Here is a 26,977-nt window from a genome sequence, read left to right on the forward strand (position 1 = left end):
TCACGACCCTGAGATCACAACCTGAGCCGAAACCAAGAGTTGGCGGCTTAATTGACTTAATTGACCCTAAGTCTTTTAAAATTTATATTTTTATATTTGTTTTATATTCTACATAATGTATATAAGTAGAAGCCTGTAATTTATAAATTCATATCAGAAGGCTTTTACAGGTTTTTTTTTTTTTTTTTTAGCTGTTACACATGATCTAAAGTTTGGGAAACCACTGATCTCCAGACCATTCTTCTTTTTATAGTTAGGAATATCTACCAAGAGTTGACAGATCTGCAAGGCTAAGACTGAGCAAAACGAAACGACTAGTTCAGGGTCTAGCCCAGAGGTCAGAAGAGCTTAATCCATTTCTTTCTCTTTCTGCATTTGCTTGAGCAGGTGGCCATCGGTTAAATTGGGACATCAGAACAGAAATATGCACCTTAAACCTTCAGTTTATAAATATGTTCATTTATAACTTCTTTTTAAAATACAAGACAAGACCTTTTTTTTCCTTCCTTTTAATATGAGCCACAGGTTGGAAGTTTCACATAATGTATACCTGAAAGGTTTTGTTTACAGTTTTCAGTTACTGAAAAAATAGTTTCAAAGGAATCTGAGTTCAAAATCTTTCTCAGTTTTTTAAGATTTTTTCCACCTCAGTCTGTATATTTAGGTCATCTGTTAGCATAATATTGAGTTAAAGTATACTTACAACAGTAAATACAAGTGAGATGAGTACATTCGAGGCCAAACACAGTTGACACTTAGTGAATATACTGAACATAGAGCTCACCTGATAGGAACAGACTTCTTGGGTGTGCTGGAGAGTAGTCCCAAGGAGCAGCGGTTAGCATATGGGGGACGTGTGTCAGTATGGCAGGTGGGGTGGTTGATTGCTCAAGTCAGGGAACGAGAGAGTATGTGTTCTTCTGCAGAGCTGGTTAAGTAGTGGTTGCTGAAGAGCGTTTCTGTTCTACCTTACTCTGCCCACTTCTCCGGCTCTCAGGTACCTACAGTTGTATAAATGTTGAAGTGCTTCCTCACCCTGTGGATTTATAAATCACATATCTAAGTTCTTCAGGGTGTGAATTCTTTGCCCCTTATTTGGCTTTGAATAGGTCTGTTTTTATTTTGAGTTAATATTTTATTTTTATTATTTTTTTGAGTTAATATTATTTTAAAGTTTTAAAATATTCCCAGACTTGCAGAAAAGTTTCAAGTGTAGAACATAGAGCTTTCCCCTCCCCCGCCTTAACTATTTGAGAGCCACTGACCTGATGCCCCTCCCTGAGCACTTGTGTATTTCCCAAAGACAAGGACATTCTTCCACATAATTATAATTCAACAATCAAAATGAGAAAATGAGAATATTAATATTCTGCATTACTTAATCTTCAAACCCCATCCGAGTTTTGCTAAATGTTTCAATACTGCCCTTTTTATGTATATAATTTTTTGAATTTATTTTTAGTTTTTATTTTCTTTTTTTTTTTTTTTAAAGATTTTATTTATTTATTTGAGACAGAGAGAATGAGCGAGAGAGAGAGAGAGCACATGAGAGGGGGGAGGGTCAGAGGGAGAAGCAGGCTCTCTGCCGAGCAGGGAGCCTGATGCGGGACTCGATCCCGGGACTCCAGGATCATGACCTGAGCCGAAGGCAGTCGCTTAACCAACTGAGCCACCCAGGCGCCCGTAGTTTTTATTTTCATACATTAAAATAACTTTCTGAGCAGGAGATATAACCAACTCTGCCTTAACTTCATACATTTTAAAATCTTGGTTTATTCCTTTAGTGCCTTAGTCAACGGGCTCTTTTTAGATAGACAGTCTCAGGTACAGGAGAATTTTTTCCATTGAAGTCCTTTAGAATATAAAAGAATTTTCACTAGCTTTGTTAAATTAGATATTGCCTGTCATGTTTCAGGCTCATAGCCACAGAATCATGGTGATGTGTCCTTAAATCTCTCTCTCTTTTTTTTTTAAGATCTATTTATTTATTTGAGAGAGAGAGAGAATGAATCCCAAGCAGACTCCCTGCTGATAGGAGCCGCATCCAGGGCTCAGTTCCACAACTCTGAGATTATGACCCGAGCCAAAATCAAGAGTTGGCCACTTAACTGACTGAACCACCCAGATGCCCCTGTGTCCTTAAGTATCTTAAGTGTTTTCTTTCTTGGTATTAGAAACCTCAACCAAAAAAAAATGATATCAAGACTGGGTTTAGACCAACATGTAAATAAGGAAAACGCAAAATCATATAAAACTTATATTTAGGTTTTACATAAATTAATACTTTCTCTTACCTATGGAGATAAGAGAATGGTTGTAGGGAATAAGGTAAAGGAAGGGCATTTCCTGAGAAAATTCTTCATTTTATTGTCATTATTTATTTACAGAGGAGTTTAGAGTAAGATCTGGGTTTAGACTCTTTTGTTTCTTTGTCCTGTGAGCAATATATCCAAGAAGCAGTGAGCCAGTGAGTATCACACAGTTTGGGGGCATAGCTGTCATTGTATCTGAGATGAGACTTACGTATCCCTAGTATTCTTCACCTATTGGTGGTTCCAGATGGAGAACTTTTGGGGTGAGGATTTCAGTCTACTGAGAGTCACGATACTCAGTCCTGGTGGTTTATACTTTCTAGGGCTTCAGAAGCTTAGGAATTGGCCCGGGAAGTTCCTAGACAAGTGGCTTCTCGCAGGAAGGGCCAGGGGGGCACCTTGATTGGTATTCACACTAGGCTTTATGAGGAGGCTGGGCCTTTGGCATTCCTCCCATGTGAGTCGTCCACTGGCCCTCTCATCATCAAACCCTCAGTGCCTGCTACGTGACAGCCACCGTGCTATAAAGATGCCACACATATAAAGATGACCAACACCTAAGGCCCTCTCTCTGAGAGTCTCCAGTCTCGGAAGGGGAAGCAAGAAAATACTGTGGTAGGCACCATGACAGAGTTATGTATGTGAAGGATTCACTGTGGGTCCAGATCTTAACAACAGGCTTCAGAGAAGACATTGTAAAATCTGAGTATTTATAAAAATGTAGAGCAGGGGTGATCTGGGGGGGGGGGGGCGGGGCAGGAGCAGGAGGGCATCTGAATAGTGACAGATATTTCTTTGAAAAAGTAGGATGTGCTGGTAGTCTAGCTTGATGGGTATCACCCATTAATCACTAGTATTGACTTGGCTGTGCAGTCAGTAGAAGGTTTCCTCTCTTTGTTCCGTTTTGTATGCATTCTTAGTCCATGCACACTTCCCAGGAAAGCTGTGCTTTCTGTTGGGGTGGTGGGGTGGGCGGGGGGGAGAGAGAGAGAGAGAGAGAAAGCAGTTATCTCTAGGAACAGTGAGTAAGGAGGAGAGCTGAATTGGGAGCTGGACAAAATCCGGGCTGTGGCCCCAGTCCTTTCACAAATTAGCTGTAAGTGCCTTGGGCAAGGCACTTAACCTTTATGAGGCAGTTTCTCCAAGTGTGAAGTGAGAGTAATGATTCTTGGCTGCCCCATGGGTTTGGGGGTGGGGTGGGGTCAGATGAGACAGTGCGTGGTGTATTATAGTTTACAGAGTGCTCTCCTGTGTGAACAGTCTTTCCTTTGTTCTTTCCAGTTTTTAGATTAACTTTTTCCTCTAAAGTGCATTTAGGTGTATGTAATTTGATGTACACAACATAGGTAAAACCAGGCAGGTAGCTAATTAGGTACCGAATTGTACAGATTCCTTTCTCACTGTCCTGCAGTCAAGCTGTATCAGTAACTTTTCCATTGAAAGGACATAATTAATACTTAAAAGAAAACAAAACAGAAAACCCTCCTTTGTAGGATCTAATTTCTATTTCCCATTTAGAAAAATTATTATTCATGTGACTTCTTAAAGACATGTTCTTGACTTTACCTTCAATTGAACTATGAGTTATGTATTTTTCAACTTTTGTCTTCCACAGGATCTTTAATGACTTGCTGCTGTGGGAACCAACAGCTCCATCACCAGTGGAGACATTTGAAAATATTTCCTATGGTATTGGTCTTTCTGTAGCCAGTCAGCTGATTAATACCTTCAACAAAGATAGTTTTAGTCCATTTAAATCCACAGTTCACTACGGTAATATATTTTAAATTTGTTCTAACTTAAAATGCCAGGCTTAGCAATAAAGTAGTAACCTTTTCAACTGATAGATTTTAAAATGTTTCTTGGATATTTTCCCCTCGTAACTATATTTTATAATACAGTAATTTATAGTATTTCTCCACTTGTATCTACATATTGAGAATATTATCAGTTAAATATATTATCTTTATAGTGATAGTATGTACATTGGTTTAAGTTCAGTGGGAAAGAGAAAAATACAGAAAGTACATTTTTATTGTCATGCCAGATTCTTGGTAAAAAAACAGGTTGTAAAATAAGTATTTTTGTGATAATATTCCAGTTGCTATTCTGTTTCTATAGCTGTCCAAACCATATCACTATGACATTTATTTCTCACAGATGAGGAGAGTGGATCTGAGGAGGAGACGTTGCAGTATTTTTCTACTGTGGATCCCAACTATCGTTCCCGTAGGAAAAAAAAACTAGACTCTCAGAACAAGAACTCGCAGAGTTTTCTCTCGGTTCTTCTGAGTATTAACCATGGACTAATGGCAGTGTTTACAGATGTCAGGGTAAGGATTTGCAAAGCCAAAGTGTTGTTTCAGGTGTATCTTATTTTATTTTATTTTATTTTTTTTTTAAGATTTTTTTTTTTTAATTTATTTATTGAGAGAGATAGTGATAGAGAGCATGAGAGGGGGAGAGTCAGAGGGAGAGGCAGACTCCCCGCTGAGCAGGGAGCCTGATGCGGGACTCGATCCCGGGACTTCAGGATCATGACCTGAGCCGAAGGCAGTCGCTTAAACAACTGAGCCACCCAGGCGCCCCAGGTGTATCTTATTTTAAATGGACCGTGGTTACACCTGCCATCATTGAGGTGGCAGGAGGTTGTTTCAGTGCCTGAGAAAGGTTCTGCAGTGATGGTGGCTTTGGAGAGTAAGCTTTTCACTGTGGATCACAAGACAGACCTTGTGTGGACCTTCTTTTGGCAAATGTGCTGGTTCTGCTGCTGAGGTGATCACTAGTAATTTACCTGTTAGAGAGGACGGTGAAGTACAGGGATTCATTCTGCAGGGGGGACCCTGCATAGCTTTTCATGCCACCATGTTGCGTGGTTTGAGAATCAGACCGCTTTGCCGCCATGTGGGAGAATCTTCTAGGCTGAATCAGGAAGGAGCAACCCAAGGGGCATTCTGACTTTTCTGCATTTAAATAATGACTTCTATGTTTTTCTGATCTTTTTATTAGCAAGATAATGGAGAGCTGTTGGAAAATAAACATGGCGAATTCTGGTTAGAGTTCAGCAGTGGTTCGTTGTTTTGTGTGACCAAGTATGAAGGCTGTGATGACAAGCACTACATCTGCCTTCATTCCAGTAGTCTCAGTCTGTACCACAAAGGTAGGACACATGTTGAATGTGTGTTCTGTTCACCTCTGTTCAGACCCATTGAAATTTTGTTTAATAAAGTTTTTTTTAGCCTCCCACGGCCCTCCCACCCCCCACCCCCCAGTACTAAATAACCTCGAATCTACTTTGCCTCTGTGGGTTGTGTATTCTGGATGTTATGGAATGATATAATATATAGTCTTTTGTGACTGGCATCTTTAATTTGGCATGATGTTTTCAAGGTTCATCCGAGTGTAATAGTATTTTATTTCTTTTATTGCCAAATAATATTCCATTTTATGGATGTGCTATATCTTACTATCCACTGATGAGTTGATGGGACTTTACATTCATTACTCTCTCTTAAGCAGCATTTCCTTTTGGTAACAAAAGGAATTTACCATCTTTTGAGCACATTCCCTGTTACCCTGTGAATGGAAGATACACATTCTTTTTTTCCCCCCAAAGTGTAAAAACAATACTTTGCACAGTCTTAATGCTTATCAGATTTTTCTATTTAATTTTCCTAGCATTTCATCTTAATTTTTTTTTTTTTAAAGTAGGGTACTGTCAGTCATACCAACATTAGCAGAGAGGTATGGATTATTAATGCCAAGCTGGTTGTTGGTCATTTTGCCTCCAGGATTTTAGTATATTCAGTGGGAGTATATGGATTTTTGTTTTGAGTTGTGAAAGTCTGTGAACTAATTTCAGGTTATCATTTTGTTATATTGTCACCTCATTGTCGATGTAGGTGTAGTAGATGGAGTGATTCTTCCTACAGAAACACGACTGCCCAGTTCAACCCGCCCACACTGGTTGGAACCTACTATTTATTCCTCTGAAGAAGATGGCCTCAGTAGAGCTTCTTCAGATGGCGTTGCAGGAGACACTTTGAATATGCTCTCTGTTGCAGTTAAAATACTATCTGATAAATCAGAGTCCAATACGAAGGTTTGTGATTTGTACTTTTATACCATTAAAGACTTGCCGTTCATTTGATTACTAGCTAAAAGTGATTGCATAAAAGCAACACATTTATTTTCTTAGAAAAACTTTCCAAGTTTTGAATTAGAGGGTCATGTAGGTGATCAGTGTAACTTTTTGTGTCATCTGTACAGGAATTTCTCATTGCTGTGGGGTTGAAAGGAGCCACACTCCAGCACAGAATGCTTCCTTCTGGGCTTAGCTGGCACGAGCAGGTACGAGTTGTTTTGTACATATTGATTTACTTTTTACTTTATATTGACATGTAATACACAGACTGTAAAGTCACAAATCGGAAATGATCAGTGTGCATAGAAATATTGTTGAAGGCAACACTCCTATATAACCACCTCTTAGGTTAGGAAATAGAACATTATCACCACTCCAGAACGAAATTGATTTTTTACCTTAAAGTTTCGTCCCTAAACATCTCAAAGACAGTTATCTTTTAAGTCGTTTAAGGGAAGGGACTCCGTGGCCCAGAACCTGTAGAGTACCAGGCACAGAGGAGCAGCAGGTGATGCACTGACTTGTGCTCACTCCGTACGTGCCGTCATTTCACAGTTACTCCCTAGGCCAATGACATGCTTCGAGGCATTTATAGAGATTTCTGTAATTAATCTCCAGTGTTTGATTAATGCAATACAGTTCTTTTCTATTGAGAATGAAAATTAGTACACTGTGACTCTTGTTCATTTTCCTTAGAAAGAGGAGCTTTTTCTTTGTGCTGGAAAATAATAAAATATTTTATACCTGAAAGTTTTCAGAGCGCTTTCATAAAAGCATTTAGGAGACCTGAGGAGACCTAGATCTGTGTAGCAAGGGTAGAGAGATGGTTGATGTGAACACTGAACTCAGTTGTAAGGGGGAGGTTTAATCTAACCTCATTTAGATAGAAATACAGGAGAATAGATGTTAGTAAGAGGATCTGGTTTTCAGACTGAGCTAGGTATAATTTAAGGAAAAATAACTTTTCCCAAAAGTGGATTACATAGACAACCAGATGGAGTGGTAAGTAATCTTTAGCAAAGTATTTTTTTCAAGAATTGTCCCAAGCAAAATAATATGCAAGCATAGCATATTATACATACTTTAGTTTGTATAATGATTTTGATATGAATCATATCTTTGAGAAGATACAATTTTCTCAAGACTTGTAGCATTGCAGTTGTCAGATGGGACTCTCTCTTCATTTCAAACTCGAGTGGTTTTGCAAATACTTTTTAAAATGAATTACTTCAAAATGATGATTTTTTTTTTCCTTTTAGCATTGATTTCCCCCCTCCCCCCCATAAATCATTGCTTTTTCTGTGAGATATTTTACATTGGTACTAAAGATATCCTGGTCACAACTTTTTTTTTCTTCTAAAGCAGGGCGTTTTATATTTTTGTGATTACAGATTTTATACTTCTTGAATATTGCTGATGAACCTGTTCTGGGATATAATCCTCCAACTTCGTTTACAACTTTTCACGTTCACCTCTGGAGCTGTGCACTTGATTATAGGTCAGTTCACAAGTGGAACAAAATAAAGCTTTATTCAAAATATGTACTGTTTTGAAAAAATGCGTAATTCAAATTGTAGAGTTAAGGTTCAAAATGCTCTTTTAAGGGAGTTTCTGTTGTTTTAGCAGACTGATATTGTTTGTTTCTTTTTGGTATTAGGCCTCTTTATTTGCCGATTCGATCTCTTCTCACTGTGGAAACCTTCAGCGTTTCCAGTAGTGTGGCCTTGGACAAATCCTCATCTACTCTCAGGTGCCTGGGTAAACTTAACTGTCTGCTAAATGCAGCTGTTCCAAACATGCTAACTGTTGTTCAGCTGAAGTCTTTGAAGTCCCACCCTTTTGTTAAAAATCAGCATTCTTTTACTCGTAGTCATGTCCCTTTATCCAGGTTTTCAATTTTTCATTTTCGAATGATTCGTCCCATCTCTTCAATTTATCACTGTTTTTTATTTTTAGGGAGGAAATGAATTCTTGAGATTGATAGTTTACTTTTAAAAACAGAAATCTAAACTTCCTATACTGCCTGATAACACTTTATTTTCATAATTTAGATAATTTAGATCTATTAAAAAATGCTGAAAATTTAAAATTAATTTGAGCTGATGATTCAGTCTCATTCTTTACACCATTTAAATATTTCTAGCACTCAGAAACAGTGAGTTTTAAGGAAATGTTAGATGCCACTTGTAAGAAACTACATATGACTTTGATAACTTGTATATCAGAAGAATGATACAATGAAGTATGTCATGATCACGTGTCATGTATTCAAAGTTAATTTTTCGATGTTGATTTTATATTGTTTCCTCAGAATAATCTTGGATGAAGCTGCCTTGCATTTGTCTGACAAGTGTAATACTGTTACTATAAATTTGAATAGAGGTAAGAGTTGAAAAACAAAATCTGAGATAGATGAATGTTCTTTAGTTTTTGTATGAATATTTTAGAGCATTTGAACTCTGGAATAATGCTATTGAACTAAGGATCTTACTAAATACCAGTTTGAAGTTGTAATGTCCTTAGAACATCAGTTAAGTGCATCAAATTATAGGTACTCTATTTAATACAAGATTAATTTTGTTCCTAAGTAAAAAAAGGGAATTGTAGGACTTTTATAGGATGAAACTATATTTCCATTCCGTTCTAAATATTTGTACCACTAACTGCCATGAATTTTAAAGAGTTGCTAGTTTTATTAAGTGTTGGTTGGATACGTATTTTTTGAAAGCTTTACTCAGATATTTTGTTAATTTAAAAAATTTTAGATTATGTTCGTGTGATGGATATGGGGCTTTTGGAATTAACCATAACTGCAGTGAAATCTGATTCTGATGGAGAGCAAGTAAGTTACTAAAATAAGAAATTTTTACTTCTATTTTTTTTTTTTTTAAGATTTTATTTATTTATTAGAGAGAGAGAGATGGCAAGAGAGGAACACAAGCAGGGGGAGTGGGAGAGGGAGAAGCAGGCTTCCTGCCAAGCAGGGAGCCCCACATGGGGCTCGGTCCCAGGACCCTGGGATCATGACCTGAGCCGAAGGCAGACGCCCAGTGACTGAGCCACCCAGGCGCCCTTGACCCCTGTTTTTTATAAGAGAGACTAAAGAATAATTGAATTTATTATAAAATTATTTTGGTCAAAAGTAGATAAAATATTTTAAAATTAGGATATAGTTATAAATATGTATTTCTTCTGGCAAGTAAAATTCTATTCTGTTTTATTTAATGTAAGCCTATGCAAAACAAGAAATTTTTAGCTCTTGTTTAAAAAACCTGTTCCTTTCTTTTCCCTTGTGTCCATCCAGACTGAGCCGCGCTTCGAGCTACACTGTTCCAGTGACACTGTCCATATCAGAACTTGCTCGGACTCTTGTGCTGCTTTAATGAATCTCATTCAGTACATTGCAAGCTATGGGGACTTACACGCAGCAAACAAGGTGGAGACGAAGCCTGGAGCCTCGCACAGAAAGATGAAGGTATAGCCAGCAACATCTTTTATTAGAACTAACTCACCCCAGACACCTTGCAGCCATGGGCATGATGTGTGTGCGTCAGCGAGGTCTTCATGACAGTCATGAGGTAGAAAAGAAACTTTGAAAAATCACCTGTCTGTTCTTTACCTTCAGAGTGATGCGTCTGGAAAGGTGATTCCGTAGGCCTTCTTGGAAAACCATTCTGCTCTTTGGTGTTCTTTGTTTCAGAACATTAATCTTCTCAGCCCACAGAATACTTTCTTCTAGACTTAAGTTATTTTCATCTCCCCTCCAGGAAGAAAGAAAACATGTAGCATTGCAAGAGCTTGTTCTGTGCCAGTCGTATGTAAAAATGCTTAGGAGAGGAGAGGTACAAGTGTTAGTGTTATTACCAGAAGACTTAAGTTATCTTTTATTTGTTACATATGATTCTGTTGGGTTTTCAGTATATTTTCTCGTTTGTGATTTCTTTGAATTCAGTGTGGTAGGTTAAAGATTATCATCTCCGTTTTATAGATGAATAAGTTAAAACCCAGAGAATTAGGCTATTTGCCCAAATTAGTAGGATTAGCAACAAAACCAGATACTTTGATTTCTGGGTCGGTGCTTTCTTATGCCCCCAACTGTCACCTCTCTGTCCTCCCTTAGGTACAGATTGAACGATGTCCGGTTTGTTTAGCATTTTTAACTTTTTAGTGCTTTTTCATTCTTTATCGTGGCCCGCTCTATGAACAGGATTCTCAGTCTCTTAGATAATGGAGCCCCTAGTGAAGGTCCTTGTCTTGTTCAGATGCTCTTACACTTCATTCGTGTTATGCTTTGGGTTTTGACTCCTTGCTTTTGCTCTCTTCTCACTGACAAGAAGACAATTCATGACCCTCCCTCTCCACTGTTTGTTTTCTTTGTATAAACATTCTCCAGTTTATTAAACGTTATTTTAAATGATCCCTTTCAAATTGGATCTTTCCATTTTAGAGTCATACTCCCATTTAAAAAGCATGGCCTGGATTTAATGAACCCACAGTTCACTAACCAAAATGGTTAAGCATCAGCGCTGGAGTTGAACCCCGTGAGTCCCCACTTAGTTGATTTCCCCTGCTCTGTGTGCCCCCTACTATCCTTCGGTGTCCGTCCATTCCAGGACACGAGACTCTGACCGCCAGCGGCTTTGTGTCCAGGGGGTGAGAGTTGGTGCAGCTGCCAGATTTGAGCAGCTCCCGCTCTGCAGAAGGAGACTGCTCCTCCCCAGGCCTCACTGCAGTGTTCTTAGCTCCTTTGTCCTCTAGTGTGCGTGTTCGCCACCGTCCCGGCTCACGGTGCTGGCTTTGAGGTGATGGCGCATTTGTTTCTGTTGGCCAGTAGTTGTTGGGGTGATGATGATGCTAACAACCTAGAAGGCTACAGCTGTAGGGCAGAAGGTGGAACGATGGCTGTGTTCCTGTTTCTGGTGTCTTTGTAAAATGCCTTGTGTTTCTAGGACAACGTCATGCTGAGTAGTTTGCTTCTTAGAGCATTTTCAGTTATTTTTTTTAATTTTTATTTTTTTTAAAGATTTTATTTATTTATTTGAGAGAGAGAGTGAGAGAGAGAAAGAGCACAAGAGGGGGGAGCGGGAGAGGGAGAAGCAGACTCCCTGCCGAGCAGGGAGCCCGATGCGGGACTCGATCCTGGGACTCCAGGATCATGACCTGAGCCGAAGGCAGTCGCTTAACCAACTGAGCCACCAGGCGCCCCAGTTATTTTTTTTTTTAAAGATTTTATTTATTTATTTGAGAGAGAGAGAGAGCACAAGAGTGGGGAGCAGGGGAGGGAGAAGCAGACTCCCTGCTGAGCAGGTAGCCCGATGCGGGACTGGATCCTGGGACTCCAGGATCATGACCTGAGCCGAAGGCAGTCGCTTAACCAACTGAGCCACCCAGGCGCCCATTTTCAGTTATTTTTAATTAGGTGTTTTGGCTGTAGGTAGATTCCAGCGGTCGCTCCTCCTCACAGGGTCCAGTACTTCCTGAAGCAGACCAGCAGATGTTACGTGATCTGATGAGTGACGCTATGGAGGAGGTTGACCTGCAGCAGGCCGCTGCATCCGCGCAAGCCCAGGCTAACGGTAGGACGGGCCGGGCCTTCCTCCCCAGGAGCACTGGGGCCTCACTTGAGGCTTATGTTATTTGTACGCTTATAAATTCTGCAGTAAGTAACTTATTAAAGAAAAGACAAGTCTGAGGTTTGGTGGATATTTATTAGTCAATCTGCTTGTGTTGATTGAGTGTCTAGTAGATAAATAACCACTGGCCAGGGTGTTGTGGGGGTTACAGATTAAATGAAAGACAAAGCTTATCTGTTCTGTTAGCTTAGAGTTTCATAACACAGATTGGCACTAAGCCAGACTGATGTTCTTACTTAGAATGTTTGAGAAATGACATGAGAAAGTGCTTCAGAGTGTGTCACATCCTCAACTACCGGTTGGAAGGGATTGGAATTGTCTCATTAGATTTCAGTGAAAGTGAGAGGAGTTGGCTTAATTTAATTTAATTTTTAAAGATTTTATTTATTTATTTGACAGAGACAGAGATAGCAAGAGCAGGAACACAAGCAGGGGGAGTGGGAGAGGGAGATGCAGGCTTCTGCGAAGCAGGGAGCCTGATGTAGGACTCAATCCCAGGACCCCGGGATCATGACCTGAGCCTAAGGCAGATGCTTAACGATGGAGCCACCCAGGCGCTCAAGTTGGCTTAATTTTAAAGAGTGGCTGGGGTTTAGGTATGTGGAGGGGAGAGAGAAGGTAGTCTTGGCAAGGTCATGAATGTTGACAGAGGCACAGAAGCATGCAGAAGCCTTAATTATCTTGCAGCTCAGGCTCTTACTGGAACAGAAGCTCCCTTCTCATTGGAAAGACTTGGCCAGCAAAGTTGGATAAGCAGGGAGGAACCAGCCAGTGGGAGAGCCTTGAAAGACAGCTGGAAGCATCTAAATACTTTGAAGCATCTATCTAAAAAATATTTTTTTCTAATTGAATACATAGTCATTTCTATATGTTCTGAAATCTTAATTTTTAAAAAATTATTTCATGGTACTATCAAAGTTTAGGGTTAAATTTTTGCTTTTATTCTAATTTAGCATAAATTAGAACTCAGGAAAGAAATAGGAACTTTTAGCTTCCTGCATATTACATTATCTGTAATATTGGCAGCTAACCTACTTAGGTGGGAAAGAATGTTCGTGAATATTTACTGAACAGCTTCAATATTCAGGTGCACCAGGCATTTATAAAGGATGAGTAAGTCCAAGGTGCTGCCATAGAAGAATTTAAAATCTGGTCTGTGAGCCTCTTGAGGCTAAAATATATTATTCATCTTCACGTTCTCAGTCCTTATCACAGTGATTGGAATGACTGACGGAATGGAGAAAGAATTAGTGGATCTACTATGTATTAAAAATCCATAAAGGTGTATGTTCACAGTACAGATTTTGTCATGCATGCAGTCTTTTGTGAACCACGTTGACAGCTACGTGAGAACAGGTGGCCCGTTGGGTATCCAGTGCCCCACAAAGTAGTCTGTTGATTGTAGGGCACCACTCCCTGGCCAGAGTCCTGCTTGGCCTCTGTTTTCCCCCCCCTCCCCTCTATAAGCAGAGATTTCCTGTAGTTCTGGGGGAGGCACTGCCAGATGTTACCAGTTGTTCCTTCCCTTGCAGTATTGCTCCGGAAGTTTCCACATCTCCACCCACAGGACAGAGTTGTCAAAATGCAGTTCTGGCTTAAACAAAACTCCAGTCAACACTAACCTCCTGCTGCCATATTTCTGAGCTTCTCTAATGCGAAATAACTTAAGAGGAGACTCGCTATGACTTTATGAGACCGTCATTTACTATTCTCCTAGAGAACTTCAAACTTATTATCAGTCTTTTTATTAGTAATCGGAGGCTTATTGTAAGAAATAAATGCGATATTGCAGGTGAAAACATTTCAACATAGTGTGTATCTGACATGTGGTTAAAATGTTTACTAAGCATTACTCTTCAAAATGTGCCAAAATTGAGTGTTGTATTCTTTTTTACCTAGGTGTTCTGGATGAAAAGTCTCAAACTCAGGAGCCATGTTGTTCAGACCTCTTCCTGTTTCCAGATGAGAGTGGGAACACGTCCCAGGAGCCTGGCCCTCCTTACCCCTCATTCACACACCACTTGATTAGTGATGCAATGGCAGGTGCGCCCACTGAGAATGACGACTTTTGCATTCTTTTTGCACCAAGAGCAAACATTCAGGTAATAAATGGATAATATAATTGAGGCCTTAAGGTAGTGTTACAGGTTGGATTGACCAAAGGGTACCTGAGGAACAGTCTTCAGATTTTTTTATAACTCTTGGCAGTTCACAGTGACTTCATTTTGTAATTTATTATTGAGGCTTTGCAAATGTTTACTATACTTTACTATTTCTGTGACACATCGCTCTAAAACTCAGAAGAATGCTCAATATTTGCAAAATTTAAAAAATTATTTTTTTTAGATTTTATTTAAATTCAAGTTAGTTAACATATGGTGTATTATTAGTTTCAGGGCAAAATTTTCTACATAGATTATTAAACTACAGATGTTGTACATAGTTAGCTCTTCAGGGCAAGGAAATGGTGAAAGGAGTGCTATCCAGAGTTGCTAGTCCAAGAATTGGGAAAGGTAAGACATGGTTTGTGTGAAGGCTGATGGATGGTTGATAAGTGTAATTGCCATGTGAGAATCATGCTTCCATTTAAAAAGTACGGTCTGGATGTAAGGAATGCACAGTTCACTAGAAGGGTTAAGCATTGGTGCTGGAGTTGAACTTCATGAATCACCATTTAGCGTATATACATATTAAACTGCTCAGTAGTAACTTGATGAATGTATTTGTTTTACTGCATCCTGGGAAATAAAAATCAGTCAAACTCAGGATAACTTCATTATTAGGATCATGGTAATTTGGTCAGTATGTTGAAGTATGTTAAATTTGGAATGTAGTATTGACTTTGAATTAAAGAACTATAAACAAACACACACCAGATACACACCCACATCAGCGCACACCCACTAAATCTGTGCCTTTTTATTTTCAAATGGTAAAAGCTAGATTGAAGACTATGAAAGTCTCCTTGTGGAGTGATTTACATATGAACAAAAAGTCCACTTGATGCTGAATAATGCAGAGTATCCAGTGTGATGATTAATATCAGTACTTGCCCATTTCATATATTGATATTGCTATTAGAAAGAATGCAGAGTCGGGGCGCCTGGGTGGCTCAGTTGGTTAAGCGACTGCCTTTGGCTCAGGTCATGATCCTGGAGTCCCGGGATCAAGTCCCGCATCGGGCTCCCTGCTCGGCGGGGAGTCTGCTTCTCCCCCCTGACCCTCCTCCCTCTCATGCTCTCTGTCTCTCACTCTCTCTCTCAAATAAATAAATAAAATCTTTAAAAAAAAAAAAAAAAAGAAAGAATGCAGAGTCAAGAAATCTTGAGATATGCAACATAATCAGTGGTTTCAACTGAGATAAGACCGTGTGTGTTCCCTGTTTATTTTAGGAGAAGGAGGAAGAGCCAGTTGTGAAAGTGATGGTCGATGATGCGATTGTAATAAGAGAGAATTACTTTAGTCAACCCGCTAAGAAGACGGACACGAGCAAAGCCCCATTGCACTTTCCCATCCCTGTCGTCCGCTATGTTGTTAAAGAAGTCTCTCTCGTTTGGCATCTTTATGGAGGAAAGGATTTTGGAACAGTCCCTCCTACTTCTCCAGCTAAAAGTTACATGTAAGTTGATTTCTACATAAGTTTTTTTTTTTTTTTCAAGCCATTATTTTCTTTTTATTTTATTTTATTTTATTTTTTTTAAAGATTTTATTTATTTATTCATGAGAGACAGAGAGAGAGAGAGAGAGAGAGGCAGAGGGAGAAGCAGGCTCCCAAGGAGCAGGAAGCCCGATGCGGGACTCGATTCCAGGACCCTGAGATTATGACCTGAGCCGAAGGCAGACGCTTAACCATCTGAGCCACCCAGGCGCCCCCCCCTTTTTTTTTTTTAAGATTTTATTTATTTATATTATTTTCTTTTCATAGAAAAAGACAGAATTTGTCATTTCTTAAAAAAAAAGATTTTATTTTTTTGAGAGCGAGCACACGTGAGAGAGAGAGAGAGCATGAGCCAGGGTGAGGGACAGAGGGAGAAGCAGACTCCCCGCTGAGCAGGGAGCCTGATGTGGGGCTCGATCCTGGGACCCCGGGATCATGACCTGAGCTGAAGACCGATGCCTAACCGACTGAACCACCCAGGCGCCCCTAGAATTTGTCATTTTAAGAATTATTAATAAAGTAGTACTGACAGCTGTGTAATTTAAATGTTGCTCTTTTAATGTTAAAACTTTTCATTTGTAAACTTAGTTGCATTGTTTATGTATTTACTGAAATATGGTGACTTAAGTGATTGCCATTCACCAAAATATTTTGGGTACCTACCATGTGCCGGAGCCTGTGTTAGAGGCACATTCACTAAAATGAATAAGGCCCAGGGGCGCTTGGGTGGCTCAGTGGGTTAACTGTCTGCCTTCGGCTCAGGTCATGATCCCAGGGTCCTGGGATCCAGCCCCTGCATCGGGCTCCCTGCTCATTGAAGAGCCTGCTTCTGACTCTCCCTCTGCCCTTCTCCTCCCCGCTCCTGCGCTCTCTCCTGCGCTCTCTCATGGGCTCTTTCGCTCTCAAATAAATAAATAAAATCTTAAAAAAATAAGACCCACACCCTTCCCTCCATTCAAAAGGACCATTATGTAAGCAGATGAGGGCAATGAAGTGAAGCATGTGCCTCAGGGGGCAGGGACCAGGCATGGCCCTGAATCTCTGGCATCCAGCAGAGTGCCGGGCAAGGGGTTGATGCTCCTGAAGTACTTGTTAAATGAGTGTGTTGTTTGGTGGAGCTAGAAGAGGACTAGCCAGCCTAGTCCTAGGTGCAGTGGGAGGGAACATTCTCATTAGGGTGGGATGATCAGAAAAGGTTTCAGGGAATGGTAATCTTTGGCACAACAGTGTAGAGACTTCCTATTTAAAAGTGATTTTTAGGGGCTCCTGGGTGGCTCAGTGGGTTAATAAGCATCTGCCTTCAGCTCAGGTCATGATCCCAGGGTCCTGGGATCGAGCTCCCGCATTGGGCTCCCTGCTCAGCGGGGAGTCTGCTTCTCCCTCTGCCTGCCGCTCCCCCACTGTTTGTGCTCTCTCTCTCTCAGAAATTAATAAATAAAATCTAAAAAAAAAAGTGATTTTTAAAACTTCCTTTTCTATATCGATTGGGATTTTTAGGACTTGTACTCTGTAAGGAGTTTCTGAAGTAATAAGGAACTTCTCAGGAGGTCTCGTTTTTCCGTGTCCTGTTATATGAACACCAACACCATAGTTACGTTTTTCTTTAGTTCTAAATATTTAGCAGGCAGTTGATTGCCGCAATGGCAGTAATAAAATTCATGTTCTCAGTGTCTCCGAAGCATAAAGATGTGGCTTTGATATAGAGAAATGCAGTTTGTGGCAGAGTGTTGGTAGTTCTGTAATATTATTTTCTCTTTCTATCTTTCTATTTTTCCTGAGGTCATTCATTGCCTTTCTTTGAATATTTCCTTTAACAAATTTTTTTTTTTTTCTATTTATAGCAGTCCCCACAGTTCACCTTCTCACACTCCCACAAGGCATGCACGTAACATGGTATGTGGGGGAAAAGGAAGAAACCATGACTTTTTAATGGAAATACAGTTAAGCAAGGTAAGATGGCATTTTGAAAGGAAAAAGCCACCGAAGTAGGAGCATTAATGGGGGTTCTTTGGTTGCTCCCCAGCCTTGTGGTCTTGAGCCATAAGTGCCAGCCCTTTGGATTGGAAAAATGCAGGGGTCTTGTAAAACTTCTAACTTTTTCTTTCTCAAATGTTCCGAGAAGTTTGAGGGGTTTTGTTTTGTTTTTGTTTTCCCAGGCTGTCCCTAGAGGAGTGTCTCTCAGAGTTGAGCAAGCATCAGAATCCCCTCGAGGGCTTGTTAAAACACAAGTTGCTGGGCCCCAGAGTTTCTGAATCAGTATGAGGTGGGGCCCATGAATTTGCATTTTTAATGAGTTCCCAGGTGATTCTGATACTACCTTTCCCAGGACCACACTTGGGGAACCACTGCCCTGGAGGATCTATCTGGGAGGGCTGCCGTTGGATAGGACCTGTGTCAGGTCCTTCATGAATGTCTAGAGACCAGTATGTCCAGGTCGCCAATGACATCATATACATTCAGTTCTTTCAGCTTGTCTGGGATTGTGCCAAGTGTCTTATATTAGGGTACTTAACATGGAAGTATCGTAGTGATGAAGATCCCATGCATTTCATTGTATCCTTGCCCCCCCCCCCCCACCCTTTGGAACTTGAACATTGCCTCCACTGATTCTTTTTCAAGCAGTTTCATAGGTATGCAAGATGATAACTTTGTGTATTATTCTTACAGAGGGTTTTGCTTGAAAAGGATAGGGATTTTGCCAAGATCAAGTAAGATATTCGTTGAGCTTATGCTTGTGTGGTGAGGCACATGTAGATCAATAAAGTGAACAAATGAAGGACTGTTGTTCTCTGAAACAACAAGTGATGGGTGATATTTTGCATTTTAAAGAAGAAATCTAATTTAAATAAAAAGTAAAAATGGTTGTGTGTTCCCTCTTCTCTGTGAAGGTGAAGTTTCAGCATGAGGTCTACCCACCTTGCAAGCCGGAGTGTGACTCCGGCCTCTTAGAGCACCCAGTCTCCCGGCAGGTGTTTGTCGTGCAGGATCTTGAAATTCGAGATCGTCTGGCAACATCACAAATGAATAAGTTTTTGTACTTGTATTGCAGTAAAGAAATACCTCGAAAAGCTCATTCCAACATGGTAAGATTTAAGACCTCATATGTTCTGTTATTTATTTGTTTTGGAAAAGTGTGTTTGTTGTATCTAACTGCAGAAGATTGAGATTGGGGAAAATTGAAGGTTTTTTTTTATAGTAATATGAAAATTCCTTTTAAATACGCTGCTTAAAGTTTTATTGTTATTAATTTTTAAAGGTTTTATTTCAGACAGTGAGCATGAGCTGGGGGGAGGGGCAGAGGGAGAAGCAGACTCCCTGCTGAGCAGGGAGCCCCATGTGGGACTCTATCCCAGGAGCCTGGGATCATGACCTGAGCCAAAGGCAGATGCTTGACTGAGCCACCCATGTGCCCCTTAAAGTTTTATTATTTAAAAATTATTTTTTGGGCGCCTGGGTGGCTCAGTTGGTTGAGCGACTGCCTTCGGCTCAGGTCATGATCCTGGAGTCCCGGGATCGAGTCCCGCATCGGGCTCCCTGCTCGGCAGGGAGTCTGCTTCTCCCTCTGACCCTCCCCCCTCTCATGTGCTCTCTGTCTCTCTCATGCTCTCTGTCTCAGATAAATAAATAAAATCTTTAAAAAAAATAAAAAAATAAAAATAATTATTTTTTAAGATTTATTTATTTTTTATTTTTTTTATTTGACAGACAGTGAGGGGGAGAGAAGGAACACAAGCAGGGGGAGTGGGAGAGGGAGAAGCAGGCCTCCCACCGAGCAGGGAGCCCGATGCGGGGCTCGATCCCAGGACGCTGGGATCATGACCCGAGCCAAAGGCGGACGCCTAATGACTGAGCCACCCAGGCACCCCTAAAAATTATTTTACCTGTCACTTTTAGGGTCCATTAATTTTAACTGCCAGTATATTGATACCCGAGGAAAATGGGAAGTCTATGATGATCTACACAAAATATTTAGTATTGCTGGAAGTGTTCCAGATTTCTAACACTTTGTGAGTTTTAGTGGAATAGGAATGATTTGCTCAGGATTGCTAGAAGAAAACGTCCTAGAAGCTGTCTTTGGAGTGTGGCTCTCCGGATTCCCTCCAGGGGCCCAGCGGATCCTGAAGTACATGTACCCCACTGTCGTTTATGTCTTTCCCACTAAAGAGAACCCATTTCTCTCCTGAGACTCTTCAGGGAGTGTGTGCCCCAGACAAGTGTGATTCAGGCCTTTAAAGAAAAAGGGGAAACAGTTCCACTTTTAGTTCTCTTATAAGGGATAGAAATGGGATTTTTTTCTTTTGTTTCTTGTGTTTTTTCTTTTTAAATGAAAACAAGGGTGTAATATCATTGGGGAAAAAATGTTTTTCTTCTCTCCTAGTTGACAGTGAAAGTATTACACGTGCGCCCCGAGTCCGGCAGGTCACCGCAGGAGTGCTGCTTGCGAGTGTCCCTAATGCCACTTCGCCTCAATATTGACCAGGTTTGTACTGCAGGCATCGTGTGAGGAGTTATGCTTCTATGTCCCAGACTCAGAAGGAGAGATTTAATTTAGGTGAATTAAAATGTTTATTGTTACTTAACTGTTATGAAAGTTGCATAATTGAAGCAGAATTCTGCTGGTAAAGAATAGGACAAATTCATCGGGCGTTAGGGATCCGAACTGTTGGTGAGTAAACATTATTAGATGTTGTGCTCCAGGCTCCTCATTGTCTGCGTGACCTAGCACTCAGTCCCTGCTTCCTGTTCTCCCCTGCTCACGGACACACACTTGGGCAGGTACACAGGTGTCTTCAGAGGGTAGGAAATGACTCCCTGACATCTGTGGTTGAAAGATCAGAGGGCTTGTCTCTTAACCACAGCACCTGGAAGAGAATTCCTTCTGCCCTGGGTAAGATGACAAATTGGTACATTGGATACCTGAACAGGTCACAAACAGCAGATTTGTGGAAAGACCTAAAGAAATCTACTTTGCCGTATTCTAGCAAGCATTTCCATGAAATTGTTCTGGGTTTTGCTTTGACTCAGCTGTTTAAAACATAGTTGGCGCCTCTTGGGCAAACTAGATTCAGGGTGTGTGAACACGTGATGCTTTGTAGTCGTGCGGTGTGGCCGTGAGGGGGGGCACAGGCTCGGGAGTCAGGCTGGGGTTGGCGCCTCAGTTCTCTTTCCCTGGTTGTGTGCCTTTGGGGAAGTTATTTCTCCAAGCCTCACTTTCTTCACTGATAAAATCAAAGTAAGAGAAATAGATGTAGTTTTTTTAAAAAATGATCAAATGAGACTAGCGTATGTTAAATATTTAGCTTGGTGCCTGGCGTACAATGTTAAAAGATCAGAAGTGTTAACTGTTGTTCTTATTAACTGAAGCACGTCACAACTGAGGAAAATAAGTGGAGTTCTTAAAATAGCCTGCTTTTGAAACAGCAGAACTGTCCTGTTACACCTTATATTGGTGTGAGAAGGAGAGTCTATGTGGGATAGCACTGTTGGTTTGCTTACGTGGTACAGATTGAATAACGTTGACTTGTTATTTGAATAAGTACAGACATTTCAGGAATAAGGTATTAAATAATTATCTTGCAAAAATATAGACATTTCTCAGAAAAAATGTATTGTGAAGCACAGAAGTTCAGCACAGCTTCACGTTAATATTTGTAGCTTCTGAGCTGGGACAGACTTGCCAGTGCGTACTTTAGATTTATGTTCTCTCCTTATGAGAAGAATTTCTTTGGATACCCGTATTTTAATTTGATTTATCCATACATTGCCTTGTGACTGAATAGGAGTACGATCAAGTATTTATGGGAAATTCTATCTGTGGAAATCAGTGTGAGCAAGAATTTGAGCAAGATACATCTTTATTGGCATGACTTTGCCAGATGTAGCAAGCCCAGTTTTCTTTTTCCTTTTTAAAGTTTTTAAATTTATTTATTTGAGGGGGGGGAGAGAGAGAGAGTGTGTGTGTGTGTGTGAGAGAGAGAGAGAGAGAGAGAGAGAGAGAGAGAGAAGGAGTGGGGGGGAGGGGCAGAGGCAGAGGGAGAAGCAGACTCCCTGCTGAGCACGGAGCGCTAAGCAGGACTTAATCCCAGGACCCCGGTATCATGACCTGAGCTGAAGGCAGATGCTTAACTGAGCCACCCAGGCGCCCTGCCCAGTTTTCTTTAACAGACTTTTTTCTTCAGTAGTGAGCTTAATTTCTTAGAACTATAAAGCATTGTGATTTTGAAATGGGGAGATACTGATCTTTGAGAAAACAGGGAAATCACTGTTCTGGCTGACCTGAGGAGGAGCGGGAAATCGTTTCCCAAGATACGAACCTGAGAACACAGCCGCACTGCAGGTGTGTGCTGACAGGTTCACTGTGCAAACGTCCTTCTGGCTGGCACCTTCTAAGATCGACGTGCCTTAGTTTGAGAGAGCAAATGGTCCTCTGAAGAGAAAACCTGATACTTATGTTCTCCATTTTTTTCTTTAGAAAACTAATCAGTTGAAGAATGATAATGCTTTGAGTAATACTTTTCTTACCAAGCATGTCTCTGACTTAATATTTCTCTTAACTGTATCATAGATAGTAAGTATGAAAGCAACACACTGTTTTAAAAAAAGCTGCATTGCTGTTGAAGTTCAGGGTCATTGCTTCCAAGGCTCAGCATGTGTGGAGTGGAGGCAGGACACTAGGCAGAAGGAACGATTTTCTTCTGGGGAAGGGTAAATAGATGATGAAGTTCATGTAACTAGACAGTGTGAGATCTGAACTTTGAAGAGGCCAGATTTCCTGACTTTCCTAGTCTGGTGTCCATTTCAGTGTTGCACTGCCTGGAACTCTGGGCGGGGAAAATATGCTTGTTAATCCCAAATGATTTGCTGAATGCCAGTCTCATCCCAGGTCCTGTAGCAGGATGCTGGGGATACAAAGATAAGTGAACATTCCCAACCTCAGAGATCTCTGTATGGGGGTGGAGACTGACATAAAACAGATGACTTTAACACCCTGTGGTGAGTCCCAGTGGTAAAGATTGGCATAGCGGGATATGCCCCAGCAGAAGGGGCTCTGAAGCCAGGCCGGGAATTCAGAAGAGTGAGGGGTAATCAGGAAAGGCTTTTGGAGGAGGTGACACTCAAGGTGGGTGTTAAGGAATGTGGTTGAGTTAGTTGCATTAAGATTTGTGTAAAGGCATTGAGGGCCTAATTCAGGTTGTGAGCGGAGATGTGAGGCTATTCTGGTAAGGTAGGTATGTGCTTGGCTGAGGTTCGAGATGGTGAATACGAGCAGAACTAGTTTGCACATTTGTGGTTTTTTAGCATCATTACTTGATTGCCTGAGTATGACATTATAATTAACTATTTTAACACTTCTATGATAGAAGATATTGTTAGTATCTTCTTAAAGCTAGAAAGAACTATAGCCTAAGTTTGTAAAATAATAAACCACATTTTTTCAAGTTTTAAGAAGTTGATTGTATGTAGGTATAATTTGCATATAATAAAGTGCCAGGATTTTAGGTGTACAGTTTGAGCTTGACAGATACACTTGAGTAACTACTACACCAGTTGAAAGAGTGTTTTCTGTTCCCTTCAGAGTCCCCCGTGCCCCTCTGTGATCAGTCTCCACCACCCCAAAGTAATTGTTGGCCTCCTTTCTATCACCATAGGTTAGCTTTTTCCCTCCCACAGCTTCATGTAAATGGAAGTGTATTTGGCTTCCTGTGCAGTGAGCTTCATCTATGCTGAGGCGTGTCTATTCATTTCTGTTCAGTCTGTTCCTGTTCATTGCTGAGGACTGGAGTCCTTGTATGGCTGTACCACACTTTGTGTATCCATTTACATGATTTACATTTGGGTTGTTTTTCTTGGTTTTGGCTCTTAGGAACAAAGCTGTTACGAAGTTTGTGTACAAGTCTTCTTATGGATCTTTGTTTTCATTTGTCTTGGGTATTACAAACAATTTCCAGGCCGTGAGGCAGATGTGTATTTGACCACTGTAAGAAGCTGCCAGTTTCCCCCGGCGGTTATACCCTTGTACGACCCCCAGGAACACGAGAGCTGCTGCTTCACACCCTGACCAAACCTGATGCTGTCTTTTTAATTTTAACGATTTTATTTGGTGTTCATTGTGGTTTTAATTTGGATTTCGTGGTGGCTAATGATGCTCAGCATCTTTTCACATGCTCATCTGGCATCTGTATACCCTTTTGTAAAGTGTCTGTGTTTTGCTAATTTTAAAATTAGGTTGTTTTATTGAGTTGTAAAGAGTTTAGCATAGGGCGCCTGGGTGGCTCAGTTGGTTAAGCGACTGCCTTCGGCTCAGGTCATGATCCTGGAGTCCCTGGATCGAGTCCCGCATCGGGCTCCCTGCTCGGCAGGGAGTCTGCCTCTCCCTCTGACCCTCCCAACCCTCCCCCCTCTCATGCTCTCTCTCTCTCAGTCTCTCTCAAATAAATAAATAAAATCTTAAAAAAAAAAAAAAGAGTTTAGCATAAATACCAATATCAGAACTTCTGAGAGCATATTGAAATGCAGACCATTAGTATCCCCTCTTCTGTTGTTTTGTGATTTGTAGTGAAAATGGATAAATGCCACCAGCTCTGGGGTCTTCTCTCTCTCTCTCTCTCTCTTTTTTTAAGCATATTTCTACCTGGAAATTTTCTCTTGTTTTTTTGAAGGCATAGAGTCAAAGTATTTATTGCGTTAAAATATCACCATCTAGTGGTCAAAGAATAACATTTTTAGGTACTGTTAACTTTGTAAACATCTAATATTTGATATACATATATTATCCAATGTGTGTATATATACACACGGATCTGTGTAGTAATATATAATGTATGTAATGTGAATAACAAAATGTACACATATAAATGTAAAGAAAGCATAATGTAATGAACAATTCATGAACCCACTGTCTTACTGCAGAACCAGAATATTTTCAGTACTGTCGGAACTGCCTGCTTGGTCTTCAGTCCCATCCCTCAGTCTCCCATATGCCATGTTACCTAGAAAAATATCTTTCTGACTTTCATCATTTATATTTCTGATAAACGTGATCAGTAGGTTGATCAGATCCTTTGGAATTACCAGACTTAGAGTATGCTACCAAATATCCTGACCCTGTAATTCCCCACCACATTGCATTTTGGTACAGTATTAATGCTTTATATTAACTGAGAATTTTTTTTTTTAAGATTTTATTTATTTATTTGAGAGAGAGAGCGAGCACATGAGGGGGGGGGAGGGTCAGAGGGAGAAGCAGACTCCCCGCTGAGCAGGGAGCCCTATGCGGGACTTGATCCCTGGACTCCAGGATCATGACCTGAGCCGAAGGCAGTCGCTTAACCAACTGAGCCACCCAGGCGCCCTAACTGAGAATTTTTTTAAATGGAAGGGCAGAATAAGAAAGAATAGGCTCAAGCATTTAATTTTCATACTTTCCAAAGGGGTCTGTCGGTGTGAGTGAGGTGGGTAAAACGAAGCTGCTAATAGCGGGCGAATGTGGCTTGCTCGGACAGCGTTAGACAGGCCTGCGCGTTTTTGTTATTACATCATTTCAGAAGAGACCACACTGGGTAATTTTACGGATTTTACTTTTGAATATCCTGTCCAATGGAGAAAATGTGTTAAGGCAATAGAACATAGTGGTCCAGGCCGAAAGCAGGTAGTAAGAACTTGCAAGGCTTGTGAGTGTGCGCAGGCCGGCGGGGTGCTGTTCCTTGTGGCGGTATTGCGCCCCCTACCGTTTGCACTGAGCACTGGCATCCAAGAACAAGGACGCCGCCTTCCTGAGAAACCAAACTACTTGGATTTAGAAATCGCTGTGTAATCTTTAACTTCTCTGTGTCTTAATTTTCATGTCTATAATTTTCTCAGAGTTGTGAGAATTAACAAGGAAGTGTGTGTGTGTGTGTGAGAGAGAGAGAGATGGGGAATAGGAACACTGCCTCACACAGAGTAAGAACTCAAAAAATTATAGTGGTATATGAGGAATGAGTAAAATATGGGACTTTGAGATACTTTGTAGTTTTAGAAAGAGATGCTCCCCCCCCCACCCCACCGGTTATAATTATTTCGTTTGATTTTAGGATGCCTTGTTCTTCCTGAAGGATTTCTTCACAAGTCTTTCTACAGAAGTAGAGCTTCTAATGGCTCCAGATCCAGAAGGTATTAAACGTGTATAGTTTGGAAAAAGTCTATATCAAATAATTGGATTGATTTTGATTGTTATGAGGCCTTTTTGAGAGTGTACTTACAGTCTTTATTCTCATTTATGTAAATGTGCTTTGTGTTTATTTTTTTATATTTTGCGAATGCAGTTTATGTAAGTAATAATTTAAAAGGTGGAAGTCGGTAGTCTCTGTAGCAGTTACTGTGTTTATTAAATGCAGCAAAACAAGTTAAATCCACATTAATTTTAAATGGTTGCTCTAAAGAAGCATTCCTAATTTTCAAATGCACACATTACCTTTTCAGTTAAAAAGTCTCCTGGAGCTGATGTCACCTGCAGTTTGCCAAGGCATTTAAGCACCTCCAAGGAGCCAAATCTAGTTCTTTCTTTTCCTGGGCCAAAGCAGCCTTCCCAAGATGGTGGTGCCAATTCAGTGGAAGTGGTTAATGGGGAGGAAGAGAAGGACTTCTCAGCTGAAGAAGCATCATTTAGTGATCAGCCCGTGTTTTTTAGGTAAATCACTGAATTTTGATAACACATGAAGTTATTTTAGCGTTTTGCAGGTGGTTCTTTAATGTGTTCGTGTACCACCACTAATCATGAGGTTACTCCAGCTTTTCTTTGCCCTGCCAAACAGTAACTAGTGTCTTTATTTACATGTGGGCTCCACGTATTCTGCACCCCTTGATTACAGGTAGTAACCCTGGCTCAGGGGTATTTTCTCTGGATTCTGCAGCAGGAATGTCCTTTTCCTCTTAGCTTAATGTTTTCCTCCTTCTGTCCCTCTTCCCAGTCACTGTTATGGCTTATTTGTACCTCCTCAATCATGATGTCCTTTCCTCTTTTCCCTTACACACCTTGGCTTCCCTTCTCCAGTGTGGGCATTTTCTGTCTGGTTTTCCATCTGCCCCTTCCCCCATCACTGTTGTGTCTTTCCTGACCCTTCACTCCCTGGCTCAGTCGGCACTATCGGGAAAGGCAGGCCCACGTGCTCCTGCTATCCGCTGTAGCTCCTGCCCATGCTCAGCTAGCTGCTTGCACGCTGGAATTTATCCTCAGTTCCAGACCCATTCA

At 40.8% G+C, this 26,977-nt stretch overlaps 1 protein-coding gene across 1 annotated transcript in view; it reads left to right on the top strand.

Moving 5' to 3' along the window:
• Positions 1-26,977, top strand: part of ATG2B (autophagy related 2B) — an 83,095-nt gene that overhangs the window by 45,308 nt on the left and 10,810 nt on the right. Inside the window, exons 19-36 of the mRNA XM_021679830.2 lie at positions 3,928-4,085; positions 4,473-4,645; positions 5,322-5,472; positions 6,215-6,414; positions 6,582-6,662; positions 7,848-7,954; positions 8,114-8,206; positions 8,768-8,838; positions 9,222-9,298; positions 9,761-9,931; positions 11,891-12,032; positions 13,989-14,191; positions 15,482-15,708; positions 17,589-17,697; positions 18,636-18,830; positions 20,126-20,227; positions 25,821-25,899; positions 26,209-26,416. Coding sequence (XP_021535505.1) covers positions 3,928-4,085; positions 4,473-4,645; positions 5,322-5,472; positions 6,215-6,414; positions 6,582-6,662; positions 7,848-7,954; positions 8,114-8,206; positions 8,768-8,838; positions 9,222-9,298; positions 9,761-9,931; positions 11,891-12,032; positions 13,989-14,191; positions 15,482-15,708; positions 17,589-17,697; positions 18,636-18,830; positions 20,126-20,227; positions 25,821-25,899; positions 26,209-26,416 — 2,547 coding nt within the window. The remainder of the gene's footprint in view (positions 1-3,927; positions 4,086-4,472; positions 4,646-5,321; positions 5,473-6,214; positions 6,415-6,581; positions 6,663-7,847; positions 7,955-8,113; positions 8,207-8,767; positions 8,839-9,221; positions 9,299-9,760; positions 9,932-11,890; positions 12,033-13,988; positions 14,192-15,481; positions 15,709-17,588; positions 17,698-18,635; positions 18,831-20,125; positions 20,228-25,820; positions 25,900-26,208; positions 26,417-26,977) is intronic.

This window comes from Neomonachus schauinslandi, chromosome 9 (genome assembly GCF_002201575.2).
Source record: "Neomonachus schauinslandi chromosome 9, ASM220157v2, whole genome shotgun sequence".
Taxonomy (NCBI): Eukaryota; Metazoa; Chordata; class Mammalia; order Carnivora; family Phocidae; genus Neomonachus; species Neomonachus schauinslandi.